This window comes from Hyperolius riggenbachi, chromosome 4, assembly GCF_040937935.1.
Source record: "Hyperolius riggenbachi isolate aHypRig1 chromosome 4, aHypRig1.pri, whole genome shotgun sequence".
In the NCBI taxonomy this organism is placed as follows: Eukaryota; Metazoa; Chordata; class Amphibia; order Anura; family Hyperoliidae; genus Hyperolius; species Hyperolius riggenbachi.
In genome coordinates, this window is record NC_090649.1 from 92,291,480 (window position 1) to 92,306,404 (window position 14,925).

Below are 14,925 nucleotides of genomic sequence, written 5' to 3' on the forward strand. Positions count from 1 at the left end.
CCCCACTGAGTTTCTTGCTTTTAGTCCAGTGTCCTGAGGCACCCAAAGAACCCTTCTAAGGGTGGTACATAGGTTTACTTGCTATTGTGATATCGCAGTTCTGTGTGTCTGACTGTCCACAGTGCACTGACACCAGGGGCGTAGCAATAGGGGGTGCAGAGGTAGCGACCGCATCGGGGCCCTTGGGCCAGAGGGGCCCCAAAGGGCTCTCCCTCAAATACAGTATTAGCTCTCTATTGATCTTGTGCTCATAATAATCACTTCTATAGATGCTTTGAATAGTGGTCATCATTAACAAACTGTTCCCCATCCCCTTCTTGCACCTCTGACACTGTAGTTGCCATTGGCAGGTTTTGGTGCGCTGTGTCAATTGTTATGTATAGAGTGCATGGGGGGCCCCATTGTAAAATTGCATCGGGGCCCACAGTTCCTTAGCTACGCCACTGACTGACACAGATGTGAACAGTGCACACTGCTGCCATTGGTACAGTACCTTGCACAATACACCTTATGAGTAATTTTTTTGTTCTCTTTTGATATTGTTATATTGCAGTTCTCTGCTTCCAGTGACTGTCCAGTGCACTGACTTTAGCTGGTGGACACAGGTGTGCACACACTGCTGCTATTGATAAAGTACCTTGCACAATACCCCTCATCATAAGTGCTTTTTTCTCTATTGGTATAGTCATTTTGCGATATTCTAGTGGCGGCTAACTCCAGCGCCCTTTTTGCCAGGCGACTTTTTTACATGTACGCTAAGGGACAATATAATTTCAAAAATAATTTCTATATTGTTTAGAGACTATGGCCCATATGCAATTCACTTTTTCACCTGACTTTTCTTCTAGGAGATAATTTTTCGTCTTCAATTTAGAATACGTTTTCAGCAATTTGCAAAGGAAAAAGTACCAAAAAGTAGGATAAAAGGTACTATCCAAATTATTTTGAGTATTTTTTTACTTGTTAGGGGTTTAAAGCACATTTTATTGAGACAAGTTTCAAAATATCACCTAGGAGAAAATTCAGGTGAAAAACTGAATTGCATATGGCCCCATATTGGATGGTGGTAAGGTGGGTTCTAGAATCAGTTACAGCTTTTAAATGGAAAGACAAAATCTGCCCATTATTTCAGTAGCCTACTATACTGTATATATACAGGATTGCTGTCTGTTTCACTGATCTTTGCCTCTTGCATACACATCCTATGATCAGTTTCTTGTGCTTTGTTATGACAGGTGATCACATAAACATATGGATTTAAAAATGATTGAAAAGGCTACGGTTTGCCTTTAAAGGACACCCGAAGTGACATTTATTTATTTTATTTATTTATTCTATTTATAAAGCGCCAACATATTACGCAGCGCTGGACATTAGTTTAGGTTACAGACAATATTTAGGGGTGACATACAGCAATATGACAATACAGGAAAACAAGAAAACCAGATCACACAACACAGTATGAGTACAAGTAGTCAGTCACTGGATGGAGCATGGAGATAAGGCAAGTTGAGTTCGCTCAAATGCATAGCATGGGTGCACAGTAATGGAGGTGCATGATCAGGTAGGACACAAAAGGAGGAGGACCCTGCTCAAAGGCTTACAATCTAGAGGGAGAAGTAGGGACACAAAAGGTAGGGGGCCAGAGTTCAGCTGCGGGTTTAGAGTACTTGTGAGGCGTGGTAGGCCAGAGTGAAAAGGTGAGTTTTGAGGGCCTTCTTGAAGATGTTGAAGGAGGGGGCTGCCCTAATGGGTGGCGGTAGGGAGTTCCATAGTGTTGGAGCAGCTCTTGAGAAGTCCTGGAGGCGTCCATGGGACTAGGTGATGCGGGGGGGCTCAGACGAAGTTCATTGGAGGAGCGGAGTGAGCGGCTAGGTGTGTACCTCTGAGTAGGATCAGAAATGTAGGTTGGACAGGTTTTGTGGACAGATTTGTAGGTCAGACACAGTATCTTGAATCTGACTCTGGACTGGATAGGAAGCCAGTGGAGGGATTCAAGGAGGGGAGCCGCCGTGGTGGAGCGATGGGAGGAGTGGATAATTCTGGATGCTGCATTCATGATGGACTGCAGCGAGGCTGTTCGGGTCATAGGGAGACCAGACAGAAGGGCATTGCAGTAGTCAAGGCAGGACATTATGAGGGCATGGATGAGGACTGGAGTTTGGTGGTGGCAGAGGTCAGGAAAGGGCAGATCCTGCAGATATTACGAAGGTGGAAGTTGCAGGACTTTGTGAGGTTTTGGATGTGGGGAGTGAAGGAGAGTGTGGAGTCCAGGGTGACACCCAGACAGCGGGCTTGAGAGGTAGGGTGAATGGTAGTGTGGTTAACAGCGACGTGCACATCTGGGAGGTTCAGGGATGGCCAGGGTGGGAAGATCATAAATTTCATTTTTTCTAGATTTAGTTTCAGGAACCTAGCGGACATCCAGGAGGAGATGGCTTATAGGCAGGAGGAGACCTTGTCCATGGTAGTGGGGGATATGTCAGGGGTGTGAAGTTAGATCTGGGTGTCATCAGCATACAGATGATAGTTAAAACCCATGGAGGAGATAACTTTGCCAATGGAGGATGTGTATAGGGAGAACAGTAGGGGGCCAAGGACCGAGCCTTGGGGGACTCCCACCGAGAGGTGGTTGGGGGTGGATGAGGATTCATTGAAGGAGGTTGTGAAGGAGCGGTTGGAGAGGTAGGATGAAAGCCAGGTCAGGGCGAGGCCGTGAATGCCCATGGACTGAAGGGACTGGAGGAGTAGGGGATGATCTACTGTGTCAAAAGCTGCTGAAAGGTCAAGAAGGAGGAGAATGGAGTATTTACCTTCAGCTTTAGCTAAGGCAAGTTCATCTCACTTTGGTGAGAGCTATTTCGGTTGAGTGGGCAGGCCGAAATCCAGATTGCAGTGGGTCTAGCAGTAAGTTGGCATTGAGGTAGTGGGTCAGGCGTTTGTGACACTATGCTGTTTTCCTTTTTTTATTTCTCTGCCCGAAAGAGTTAAATATCAGGTATGTAAGTGGCTGCCTCAGTCCTGACTCAGACAGGAAGTGACTACAGTGTGACCCTCACTGATAATACATTCCAACTATAAAACACTTCCCTAGCAGAAAATGGCTTCTGAGAGCTAGAAAGAGGTAAAAAAGGGAATATCTTATCAGTGAGGGTCACACTGCAGTCACTTCCTGTCTAAATCAGGACTGAGTCAGCCACTTACATACCTGATATTTAACCTTTTCAGGCAGAGAAAGAAAAAAAAGGAACACAGAATAGTTATTTGTGTGCTAGGCACTGTACAAACACATGTCTATCTCATCATGTCACATGTCACCTCGGGTATCCTTTAGGAAACTCTGTCCCAGAAGACATTTAAAATGCATCTCATTATGTTATGAGAAAAGTCATTTCCTTTCCTGTGCCTCCTTCCCAGCGTACCTGATATTCAGGCTACAGCCTCAATTAGGTAACAGTCTCCCTTTTTTGCCTAAATGTAAATAATATCCATATTCAGCCAATTGCGCCTTCTACCCTAGGAGGGGCCGGTTCTTTGAAAGGATCTGTCCCAGATGCCAAGAATTGTCGCTTCAGATAAATCTTTATCACCTCCCAGTCATTTGAATCTGTTCCGTGGTGCTTCTCCCTGTTTGTACCCATCAAAGTACCTGCATTTCAATTTGAGCGAGATGAAGCACAATCCCGCCTTAGATGCTGAAACATTCACTTTACTCCAGCGAATGGAAGCAGAAATTATTCTGGAGGGCTTTTTCATTGTTATCAATAGTTTCTGTCACCTTCTCAAGTTCTGCTGCATCTAAAATGATCTCACTGAAAGTAATGAAATACAACATTTACATCAGACGTACATAACTTTGGAAGGATTTTCCATTTTTAACCAGTTCAGGTTTTTTGTCATGTCAGCTGCGCTGCTATTGATACAGCAATAACTTTTTAAACAATTATATCTACCGTTTTTTTCGCACCATAAGACCCCAAAAACAGAGGGGGTAAAAGTCGGTGCGTCTTATGGATGTAGCCATATTCCCATCTGTGCTCGTTCCCTGCAACTCACCCCCGTCCATCAGCTGTGCGTGTGGCAGTGTCCCCATGCTCCCTTAACCACTTTGCATTCAGACCTTGTTTACCTCTTATGGACCAGAGCAGTTTTGACATTTTAGCTACAGTATGTCCTTATTTAATCAGCAATAATGTTATCCCTACTTATGACACCTAAATATGACACTATGACAACAATATATTGTTTTTTTCAAGACTAACTAGGCTTTCATTGTATGCTATTTTTTACCTCAAACTATTTTGTTTTCTATGCATTTTAATAGGAAAAAGAGGGGAAAAAAAACAAAACCCTTTATTAGGCCCCGTTCACACTTGCGGTTTTGCAAAAACCGCACCGGATGTCCGGACCGCACCGGAGCCGGATCGGACCTGAACCGTACGGTTCCTGTCCGGATCCGGTCCGGATCCGGTCCGGTTGCATACGGTTTCCGTGCGGTATGAACACGGTTGCGGTCCGGTTCCGGATTCTTAAAGAGATAACAACCTGTATAAATACCTGGGGTTCTGGGAGGTCAGCAGAAGCTCTGGGGTCATTGTTGGAGACAGCTGGACGTGTGGAGACCATCCTTGGATACAGAGACAGCAGTTGGGACCATGGATCCAGTCATTTTTTACGCTTATTACCTGGGAATTCTCTCCTTCCTGTTGTTTACCTACTACTATGTGGGGAGCAGGGCCGGATTTGTACTTTTTACCGCCCAAGGCCCACTGTCACCAGCCGCCCCCTCCAACTAACAGTACCCCCCAATCAATACACAAGTGCAAAACACAATCCCCTCCCCAAGCTAACACAGATCCATAACAAAATAAATCTTACGTCACACCGTTCCGGACTGGGTCGCTCTCTGGTTAAATAAATCACTTAATTGAGCAAGCATGGTCATGGGCTACCATATCCATACTGGGCATGTGGAAGTCAGGTCTGTGCATGCCCAGTAGAACTAGGTTGCTTAGCATTTTTCCTCTGTGCACAGGCACTTAATTATACTGGGCATGTGCGGACCTTACTTGTGCATGCCCAGTTCAAATGCGGTCACACTTGCACACTGAAGAAACCTATTTGAACAGAGAGGGATACAGCACTGGAACGGTGGGGTACAGGAAGTCTCTAAACTATCCAGAGGCTTCACATTACTAAAATCTAACCATCAATTTGTTTATTTTCTGTGTTTCAGGTTGAGGTAGGGGGTGAGGAAAAAAAGGATAGAGGGGGCAGCCAGAACTGAGGGGGTGATCAGAGTGAACAAGTCAGCTGGGGTAAGGTGAGAATTGAGGTACTAGCCAGGACAGGTGTTTCAATAGGGACAAACTTAAAACCGCTCCCAGCACACCCCTCTATAAAGGCACTACAGCTGCCAGCATGCCCCTACCCCTCCACAGAGGCACCACAGCTCCCATGATGCCTCTTCCCTTCCAGAGGCACCACAGTTCCTAGCATGCCTCTCAGTCTCCATAGAGTATTGGGTTGTCCCCGAGGGCCACAGAGCTGGCTGCTGGGTCCCCTCTAATGTGAATAGTGGTCCCCCGGGGTCCCTGTATTTGCAGTGGAGTGCATTCAACTGTCCGGCCAGTGTGCTCCCCCCATCGATGTGCTCCATCATTGGCATGTACTGTACATACTCATATGCTGCTGGGCTAGAGACATAAAGGAAGATAGAGCACAGAGAAGCACGCTAGACAGGTAAATGCGCTGCTCTCCGAATACGCTGCAGAGGCTCCAGGGGACCGCTAGTCACTTTGGGGGAGACAAGGTGGTCTACACCAGCCAGCCCTATGGGATACCCAATACTATATGGAGGAATGGAATGGAACTGTAGTGCCTCTATAGAGGGCGTGAGGCTTGCTGGCAGCTATGGAGACCCTATAGTAGGTCATGGGAATGCTGGCAGCTGTGGTGCCTCTATGGTGTGAGACGACATGCTGAGAGGGAGGGGGGCAAATACTACCTTGGAGGAAAGGGGAGGGAGGGTGTACACACAAGCATGCAGTCACACCAGCAGCAGATACTTACGAGCATGCAATCACAGCGGCAGAAGTTTAGGAATGTCAGGAATCCGATCACCCAGCAACATGATGCCTCTCTTCTGTGCACCATGAAAGGCTGCCTGCACACAGGACCCTGCTTCTCCCCATCATTCGAGTTCCAGTCCAGTCCCGGCCAGTTGAGCTAATCAGCTGATCTCTCTCTCTCCCTCCCGCGTGCTTTCACTGTCATCCATCCTGCTTCGTTGTCGGGGCTTGAAAGGGAGAAGGGACAACCAGCTGCTGTGGTTCTATCTGTGCACCGTGATCGCTCTGCCTGCTGCGCCCTGGGGATTTCTGATCTGTGTCATCCACAGCACGTGGCAAGACCTCCGTGTAGCAGCAGAGGTTGTTCCTTCCCACGTCTGTTCGCTCGCTGCTTCTGGTCGTTACGTTCCATATCAGCTGATCAGATCACGTCAGCCACGTGCTGGGGCGCAGCAGGCAGAGCGATCTCCGTGCACAGAACCAGGGCAGCAGCTTCCTGACTCATCTGTAGCCGCCCGCTGACTGCGCACACAAGGACAAGCTGCAGTGTGCAAAGCGGGCGGCTGTGAATGACTAGACTGTGGGAAGAGGGTACATGTTGCGGGTAGCTCCCCACCCGCCCCAAGCTATCTTCCGCCCTAGGCAGGGGCCTCGGAGGCCTGCCCCTAAATCCGGCCCTGGTGGGGAGAAGGCGTGCTCCTCGCAGGAGATGGTGGGTGCACCCTCTACTAGCCAGGAGGCAGAGGAAGGGAGAGTTCCAGGCCCTCTACCGGGACCTCAGACGACACCCACAGAAGTTCTACAGCTACACTCGGATGTCTATTCCCCTGTAAGTATCTAGGCCTAAATACACCAACCCCCACCATCCCTAAACACCCCACCCTCACCCCCACAACACCTCATCCCTGTATACCTAGCTAAACACACCACCCTGACCCCCACACCCCTGTATACCTAGCTATACACTACACCCCCACCCTCCACAACACTCCCAAACCTCTGTAAACACACCTCCCCCATCCTCCACCCAACACCTTGTCCCACAACATACTTTACAGCTTCTTCCTTTCCATCTCCTGACAGGTTTGATACCCTTTTGGAGATGGTGAAGGATGACCTTAGGAAGAAGGATACCACGTTCAGGAGAGCAGTCACACCACAAGAACAACTACTCATCACACTGAGGTATGTAAAAACAAATTTTTTTATTGCAAAAACTACCACTTTCCAACATGGAAACATTCTTCCAACATGGAAGACAAAAAATAACATATCTATGGTATAGCCCGGTCAGTTTTAAGGAACACCAACCACCAACTTTGTGCTGGAAGAGTTGCAGGGCATAGCTGCCCAAGTGTCTTTCGGGGACACCAGTCCCTAATATTAAAGTGCTTCAAAAACCTAACCACTGGCACAGGACCCTCTGAGCCATGGATGAAGGACACAGGTCAGTGAAAAGGCTAGGCCTCTCACCGACCAGTCAAGGTGTCCTTCATCCATGATTCAAAGGGTCTTGTGCAAGTGGTTAGGAACAAGAACAAAGTGAGGAGCAAGAGGAACCGATGGCAGAGGTGCATGAGTACAGGTGCAGTGCAACAGGCACAAGGTTGTGACCCAGGTAGTGTCTTTCGGGGACACCAGGCCCTAAAATTGAAGTGCTTCAAAAACCTAACCACTGGCACAGGACCCTCTGAGCCATGGGTGAAGGACACAGGTCAGTGAAAAGGCTAGGCCTCTCACCGACCAGTCAAGGTGTCCTTCATCCATGGTTCAAAGGGTCTTGTGCAAGTGGTTAGGAACAAGAACAAAGTGAGGAGCAAGAGGAACCGATGGCAGAGGTGCATGACTACAGGTGCAGTGCAACAGGCACAAGGTTGTGACCCAGGTAGTGTCTTTCGGGGACACCAGGCCCTAAAATTGAAGTGCTTTAAAAACCTAACCACTGGCACAGGACCCTCTGAGCCATGGGTGAAGGACACAGGTCAGTGAAAAGGCTAGGCCTCTCACCGACCAGTCAAGGTGTCCTTCATCCATGGTTCAAAAAGTCTTGTGCAAGTGGTTAGGAACAAGAACAAAGTGAGGAGCAAGAGGAACCGATGGCAGAGGTGCATGACTACAGGTGCAGTGCAACAGGCACAAGGTTGTGACCCAGGTAGTGTCTTTCGGGGACACCAGGCCCTAAAATTGAAGTGCTTCAAAAACCTAACCACTGGCACAGGACCCTCTGAGCCATGGGTGAAGGACACAGGTCAGTGAAAAGGCTAGGCCTCTCACCGACCAGTCAAGGTGTCCTTCATCCATGGTTCAAAGGGTCTTGTGCAAGTGGTTAGGAACAAGAACAAAGTGAGGAGCAAGAGGAACCGATGGCAGAGGTGCATGACTACAGGTGCAGTGCAACAGGCACAAGGTTGTGACCCAGGTAGTGTCTTTCGGGGACACCAGGCCCTAAAATTGAAGTGCTTCAAAAACCTAACCACTGGCACAGGACCCTCTGAGCCATGGGTGAAGGACACAGGTCAGTGAAAAGGCTAGGCCTCTCACCGACCAGTCAAGGTGTCCTTCATCCATGGTTCAAAGGGTCTTGTGCAAGTGGTTAGGAACAAGAACAAAGTGAGGAGCAAGAGGAACCGATGGCAGAGGTGCATGACTACAGGTGCAGTGCAACAGGCACAAGGTTGTGACCCAGGTAGTGTCTTTCGGGGACACCAGGCCCTAAAATTGAAGTGCTTCAAAAACCTAACCACTGGCACAGGACCCTCTGAGCCATGGGTGAAGGACACAGGTCAGTGAAAAGGCTAGGCCTCTCACCGACCAGTCAAGGTGTCCTTCATCCATGGTTCAAAGGGTCTTGTGCAAGTGGTTAGGAACAAGAACAAAGTGAGGAGCAAGAGGAACCGATGGCAGAGGTGCATGACTACAGGTGCAGTGCAACAGGCACAAGGTTGTGACCCAGGTAGTGTCTTTCGGGGACACCAGGCCCTAAAATTGAAGTGCTTTAAAAACCTAACCACTGGCACAGGACCCTCTGAGCCATGGGTGAAGGACACAGGTCAGTGAAAAGGCTAGGCCTCTCACCGACCAGTCAAGGTGTCCTTCATCCATGGTTCAAAGGGTCTTGTGCAAGTGGTTAGGAACAAGAACAAAGTGAGGAGCAAGAGGAACCGATGGCAGAGGTGCATGACTACAGGCGCAGTGCAACAGGCACAAGGTTGTGACCCAGGTAGTGTCTTTCGGGGACACCAGGCCCTAAAATTGAAGTGCTTCAAAAACCTAACCACTGGCACAGGACCCTCTGAGCCATGGGTGAAGGACACAGGTCAGTGAAAAGGCTAGGCCTCTCACCGACCAGTCAAGGTGTCCTTCATCCATGGTTCAAAGGGTCTTGTGCAAGTGGTTAGGAACAAGAACAAAGTGAGGAGCAAGAGGAACCGATGGCAGAGGTGCATGACTACAGGTGCAGTGCAACAGGCACAAGGTTGTGACCCAGGTAGTGTCTTTCGGGGACACCAGGCCCTAAAATTGAAGTGCTTTAAAAACCTAACCACTGGCACAGGACCCTCTGAGCCATGGGTGAAGGACACAGGTCAGTGAAAAGGCTAGGCCTCTCACCGACCAGTCAAGGTGTCCTTCATCCATGGTTCAAAGGGTCTTGTGCAAGTGATTAGGATCAACAAAGTAAGGAACAAGAGGAATCAAAGGCACAGGTGCAGGACTACAGGTGCAGTGCAACAGGCACAAGGTTGTGACCCAGGTAGTGTCTTTCGGGGACACCAGGCCCTAAATTATTAGTGCTTCTAAAACCTAACCACTGGCACAGGACCCTCTGAGCCATGGATGAAGGACACAGGTCAGTGAAAAGGCTAGGCCTCTCACCGACCAGTGAAGGTGTCCTTCACCCATGGCTCCAAGGGTCTTGTGCAAGTGATTAGGATCAACAAAGTAAGGAACAAGAGGAATCAAAGGCACAGGTGCAGGACTACAGGTGCAGTGCAACAGGCACAAGGTTGTGACCCAGGTAGTGTCTTTCGGGGACACCAGGCCCTAAATTATTAGTGCTTCTAAAACCTAACCACTGGCACAGGACCCTCTGAGCCATGGATGAAGGACACAGGTCAGTGAAAAGGCTAGGCCTCTCACCGACCAGTGAAGGTGTCCTTCACCCATGGCTCCAAGGGTCTTGTGCAAGTGATTAGGATCAACAAAGTAAGGAACAAGAGGAATCAAAGGCACAGGTGCAGGAGTACAGGTGCAGTGCAACAGGCACAAGGTTGTGACCCAGGTAGTGTCTTTCGGGGACACCAGGCCCTAAAGTTCAAGTCCAGCAAAACCAAAAGTTAAAAAGCCCTGTGATGGTATCCTTCCTCCGCGGATCGGAGGTATTCAGAGGAGCATGTCCAGGAACAATTTGACTTTTTTTTTCAAATTGTATCGGCACCACTACTCGAAAAGGTGGGAGTTGCTGCCTGGAAATCTGGACTCTCTTGGGTGCTGGTCGTGGATGAGCTGGACCCTGACAGCGGTGGCCCATATTGACTGCCTCTGTAGCCGGTGTACATCTGTGATGATTGCCAGGTGGGCACCGCTGTTGGTTGTGGGGGTCTAAAAATTGGTGGTTGCAATAATGGCGTGTCCATGTGCTGTTTAATCACCTCCAGCAAATTGGAATGGCACGCCATCAGGTTTTGGGAAGGCACCTTTTCCAGATATGGTATTAGAGACATCACAGTGTGAAAACACGGGTGTGCCTGCAATTTCAGTAGTTCCTTGCTTTGTTGATGCATTTGCTGCATCATGTTCTGCAGCTGGCCCACCGACTGATGATGCTGCGCACGCAGTTGGTCGATTTCTCCTCTGTGCATCTCATGCATCATTTTAAGCTCGTCCCTGTAGTGCCCATGTACAGCGTCGAGCTCACATTGCAGTGAAGTGATGTGGGACTTGTACTGCTCCATGATGTGGCCCCTGTCCTCATCTTGCAACTGCCGGGTTATGAGAGTTTGGTGGCTCTGAAGAATCCCGAGAAGTCCGGAGACAGCCCCGGACATCTCGGACTCTGTCTCTCTCCTTGTTGGGGGGAGGGTACCTCGACGCCTCACTGGTGTGGTGGTCCTCACTGGTGGTGTGGCAGCATCTTCCCGTCCTCTGGCCTGTGTCGGGGTTGCCCTGCGCGCTGGTTGTGCTGCAGTCTCTCGGTGCTCCTCACTTTGTTCTTGTTCCCCTGGAGCTTCCATAGCGGTCGATTGTGGAGGTTCAGCTTCTTCCACACTCGGTCCTGCAACCTCAACATCCAAGCTCTCTTCTGCCAAGTCATCATCAAAGGAGAGAGTAGGGATTAAGGACTCCCTCCTCCTACTCCTCTCCTCGGGGCAATAGTTTACATCGGCGACGTCATCATCCACCAAGCTCTCCTCACTGCTGAACCGTGCCTCCTGGGTCGGTTCCTCTTGCTCCAAATTGTCTTCAGTCCTGTAGATAAAAACAATATTTATTGGTGTGCCAAACAGCATGTGGCGTCAATTCACAGAGCTAGCAAACACTAGCAATCACTTTATCAACCGTTTCTACCCAACATTTGATAAAGCTTGTGAGAAAAGTTCGCTAGCCATGGGAATTGAGGCCATAGCAATACATGGCCGAAGTCATGGTATGAGCTCTCAGTTCCTGCCCACAGTAGTGGTACTTACAGTCTAGGTTCCAGGCTTGCATTGATGAAAGACAATTGCTTGGCAAATTGGTAGTCTTTTTGTCGCCTTCCCCCGCCACTGCCACTTCGTTCGGCAAGTTTTTTCTTCCGTAGCCATTTCACGTATGCATCCCGTATATTGCGCCACCTTGTCTTGAACCTTTCTCCTGTAACGACATGAAAAATTGATTTCGATTATTTCTCTTGTAGGTACATCGCAACTGGACAAACATATACATCGCTACATGTCACATTTCGTATTGGGAAGAGCACGGTGGCAGGCATCGTCGTGAGGACTTCGAGGATCCTTTGGACGCGACTGAGGGCCAGATACATGCCTGTGCCGGACACCACGAAATGGGAGGAGATCGCCCAGGGCTTCTGGACCGAGTGCAAGTTTCCTAATTGTGTTGGCGCACTGGATGGGAAACACATCCGGATTCAGAAACCCATGGGGAGTGGCAGCCATTATTTCAACTATAAAAAATACTTCAGCATTGTTCTAATGGCAGTGGCAGATGCGGACTACAAGTTTGTGTACGTGGATGTGGGGTCGTACGGTAGTTCCAATGACTCTGGAATTTTCCAGCGTACGACCCTTTGCCGGCTGATAGAGGAAGGCAGACTGCGTCTCCCCCGTGACAGACCCTGGCCTGGGACAAGGGCACCGGCCTACCCCTATGTGTTTGTGGGGGACGAGGCCTTCGCCCTGTCCGACCATGTAATGCGTCCGTACCCAGACAGGGGACTTGATGCCAGCCAGCTACACTTCAATGCTCGGTTGAGCCGTGCAAGGAGAATGGTGGAGTGCACATTTGGGATCCTGGTGTCAAAGTGGAGGGTGTTCCACACGCCCATGCTGCTAAAACCGGGCAACGCAGTTGTCGTGGTGAAGGCAGCATGCATCCTCCACAACTTTGTGCGGCAGGAGGAAAGAGAGACTCCGGAACCCCCGAATGTGCTTCCACTAATGCCCCTGCGGAGGTATGCAACCAGGCCAAGGGTAGTGTCACTGCGGAACAGGGACCAACTGAGACTTTATTTTACCACACCACCAGGACGAGGGTGAATGTTTGGTTTTTAATATGTTTTGTTGAAATGTGTTTATTTTGGAGTTTCAAGTTTTTGAGTGATTTTAAATGTATTAATTTTTTACAATAAATTGATGTATAATAATTGGTCATTGTGTATGTTTTATGTGCACAGGTGGGGTACATCGCAGGTGGGTGGGATACATCACAGGTGGGTGGGATACATCACAGGTGGGGTACAGGTGGGTGGGATACATCACAGGTGGGGTACAGGTGGGTGGGATACATCACAGGTGGGGTACATCACAGGTGGGTGGGATACAGCACAGGTGGGGTACAGGTGGGTGGGATACATCACAGGTGGGGTACAGGTGGGTGGGATACATCACAGGTGGGGTAGAGGTGGGTGGGATACATCACAGGTGGGGTAGAGGTGGGTGGGATACATCACAGGTGGGGTACAGGTGGGTGGGATACATCACAGGTGGGGTACATCACAGGTGGGTGGGATACAGCACAGGTGGGGTACAGGTGGGTGGGATACATCACAGGTGGGATACATCACAGGTGGGGTAGAGGTGGGTGGGATACATCACAGGTGGGGTAGAGGTGGGTGGGATACATCACAGGTGGGGTACAGGTGGGTGGGATACATCACAGGTGGGGTACATCACAGGTGGGTGGGATACAGCACAGGTGGGGTACAGGTGGGTGGGATACATCACAGGTGGGATACATCACAGATGGGGTAGAGGTGGGTGGGATACATCACAGGTGGGGTACAGGTGGGTGGGATACATCACAGGTGGGGTACAGGTGGGTGGGATACATCACAGGTGGGGTACAGGTGGGTGGGATACATCACAGGTGGGTGGGATACATCACAGGTGGGTGGGATACAGCACAGGTGGGATACATCACAGGTGGGGTAGAGGTGGGTGGGATACATCACAGGTGGGGTAGAGGTGGGTGGGATACATCACAGGTGGGGTACAGGTGGGTGGGATACATCACAGGTGGGGTACAGGTGGGTGGGATACATCACAGGTGGGGTACATCACAGGTGGGTGGGATACAGCACAGGTGGGGTACAGGTGGGTGGGATACATCACAGGTGGGATACATCACAGGTGGGGTAGAGGTGGGTGGGATACATCACAGGTGGGGTACAGGTGGGTGGGATACATCACAGGTGGGGTACAGGTGGGTGGGATACATCACAGGTGGGGTACAGGTGGGTGGGATACATCACAGGTGGGTGGGATACATCACAGGTGGGTGGGATACAGCACAGGTGGGGTACAGGTGGGTGGGATACATCACAGGTGGGATACATCACAGGTGGGATACATCACAGGTGGGGTAGAGGTGGGTGGGATACATCACAGGTGGGGTACAGGTGGGTGGGATACATCACAGGTGGGTGGGATACAGCACAGGTGGGGTACATCACAGGTGGGGTACAGGTGGGTGGGATACATCACAGGTGGGGTACAGGTGGGTGGGGAACAGGTGGGTGGGCAACACGTGGGTGACACAAATCCATAGCAAAAGTGGAATACATCACAAGCTTAAACCACAAGCCCCCCCCAAAAACTTCTAGTCAACATACCCTCTGTGCCTTGCTGTCTCTTGCTCAAGTGCTCAAAGTCCTCCACATACAGCTTGGCAATTTTTTTCCACAGGCCTCTGCATTTTTTGATGTTGCTGTGGTCCGCATCCCCCTTGTCCCACAGGGCTGGTACCTGCTGCACCTGTAGGATGAGGTCTTCTGATGTGTAGGGCCTCACCCCCTCGCTATCAGACAGATCCTGCTCCATATTGCTGCCAAAGAGCTCCAGCATGAAGTCACTGCTGCTCCACTCTGTGAACGCTGGTGCCATGTGGTCCCCATTCAAAATGGCCACCATACCATAGAGTCAGCATAGGAAGTGTGGTACAACATCCGGTTTTTATAGCCAGTGTGTTGTGCGCTCTCCGGTTCTCATTGGTTTCCATTGGCCGGATGCAACATTCCGGCTCCGGTCCGGATACGTCAGCCGGACCAGCCGGACCAAAAAATAGCGCATGTTGGAACGGACGCCGGAGTCCGGATCCGGTCCGGCTCCGGTCCGGACGAAACGGACGCATGTGAACGGTC

At 50.0% G+C, this 14,925-nt stretch overlaps 1 protein-coding gene and 1 long non-coding RNA gene across 3 annotated transcripts in view; one reads left to right on the forward strand and one right to left on the reverse strand.

Moving 5' to 3' along the window:
- LOC137570418 (uncharacterized) overlaps nt 1-6,496 on the reverse strand; it is a 33,634-nt gene extending 27,138 nt beyond the window's left edge. Inside the window, exons 1-2 of one of the 2 annotated variants that reach the window (XR_011031033.1) lie at nt 6,073-6,496; nt 4,558-4,627 (exon numbers count right to left, since the gene is read on the reverse strand). This is a non-coding gene — a long non-coding RNA (uncharacterized lncRNA). The remainder of the gene's footprint in view (nt 1-4,557; nt 4,628-6,072) is intronic. The other variant, XR_011031032.1, reaches the window with a different exon arrangement.
- Nucleotides 6,278-12,824, forward strand: LOC137570417 (uncharacterized). Its single transcript, XM_068279091.1, has 3 exons — nt 6,278-6,900; nt 7,155-7,256; nt 11,965-12,824. The coding sequence occupies exons 1-3, from the start codon at nt 6,887-6,889 to the stop codon at nt 12,821-12,823; spliced, it is 975 nt and encodes a 324-aa protein (XP_068135192.1). The 5' UTR covers nt 6,278-6,886; the 3' UTR covers nt 12,824.
- The last annotated feature ends 2,101 nt before the right edge of the window (nt 12,825-14,925 follow it).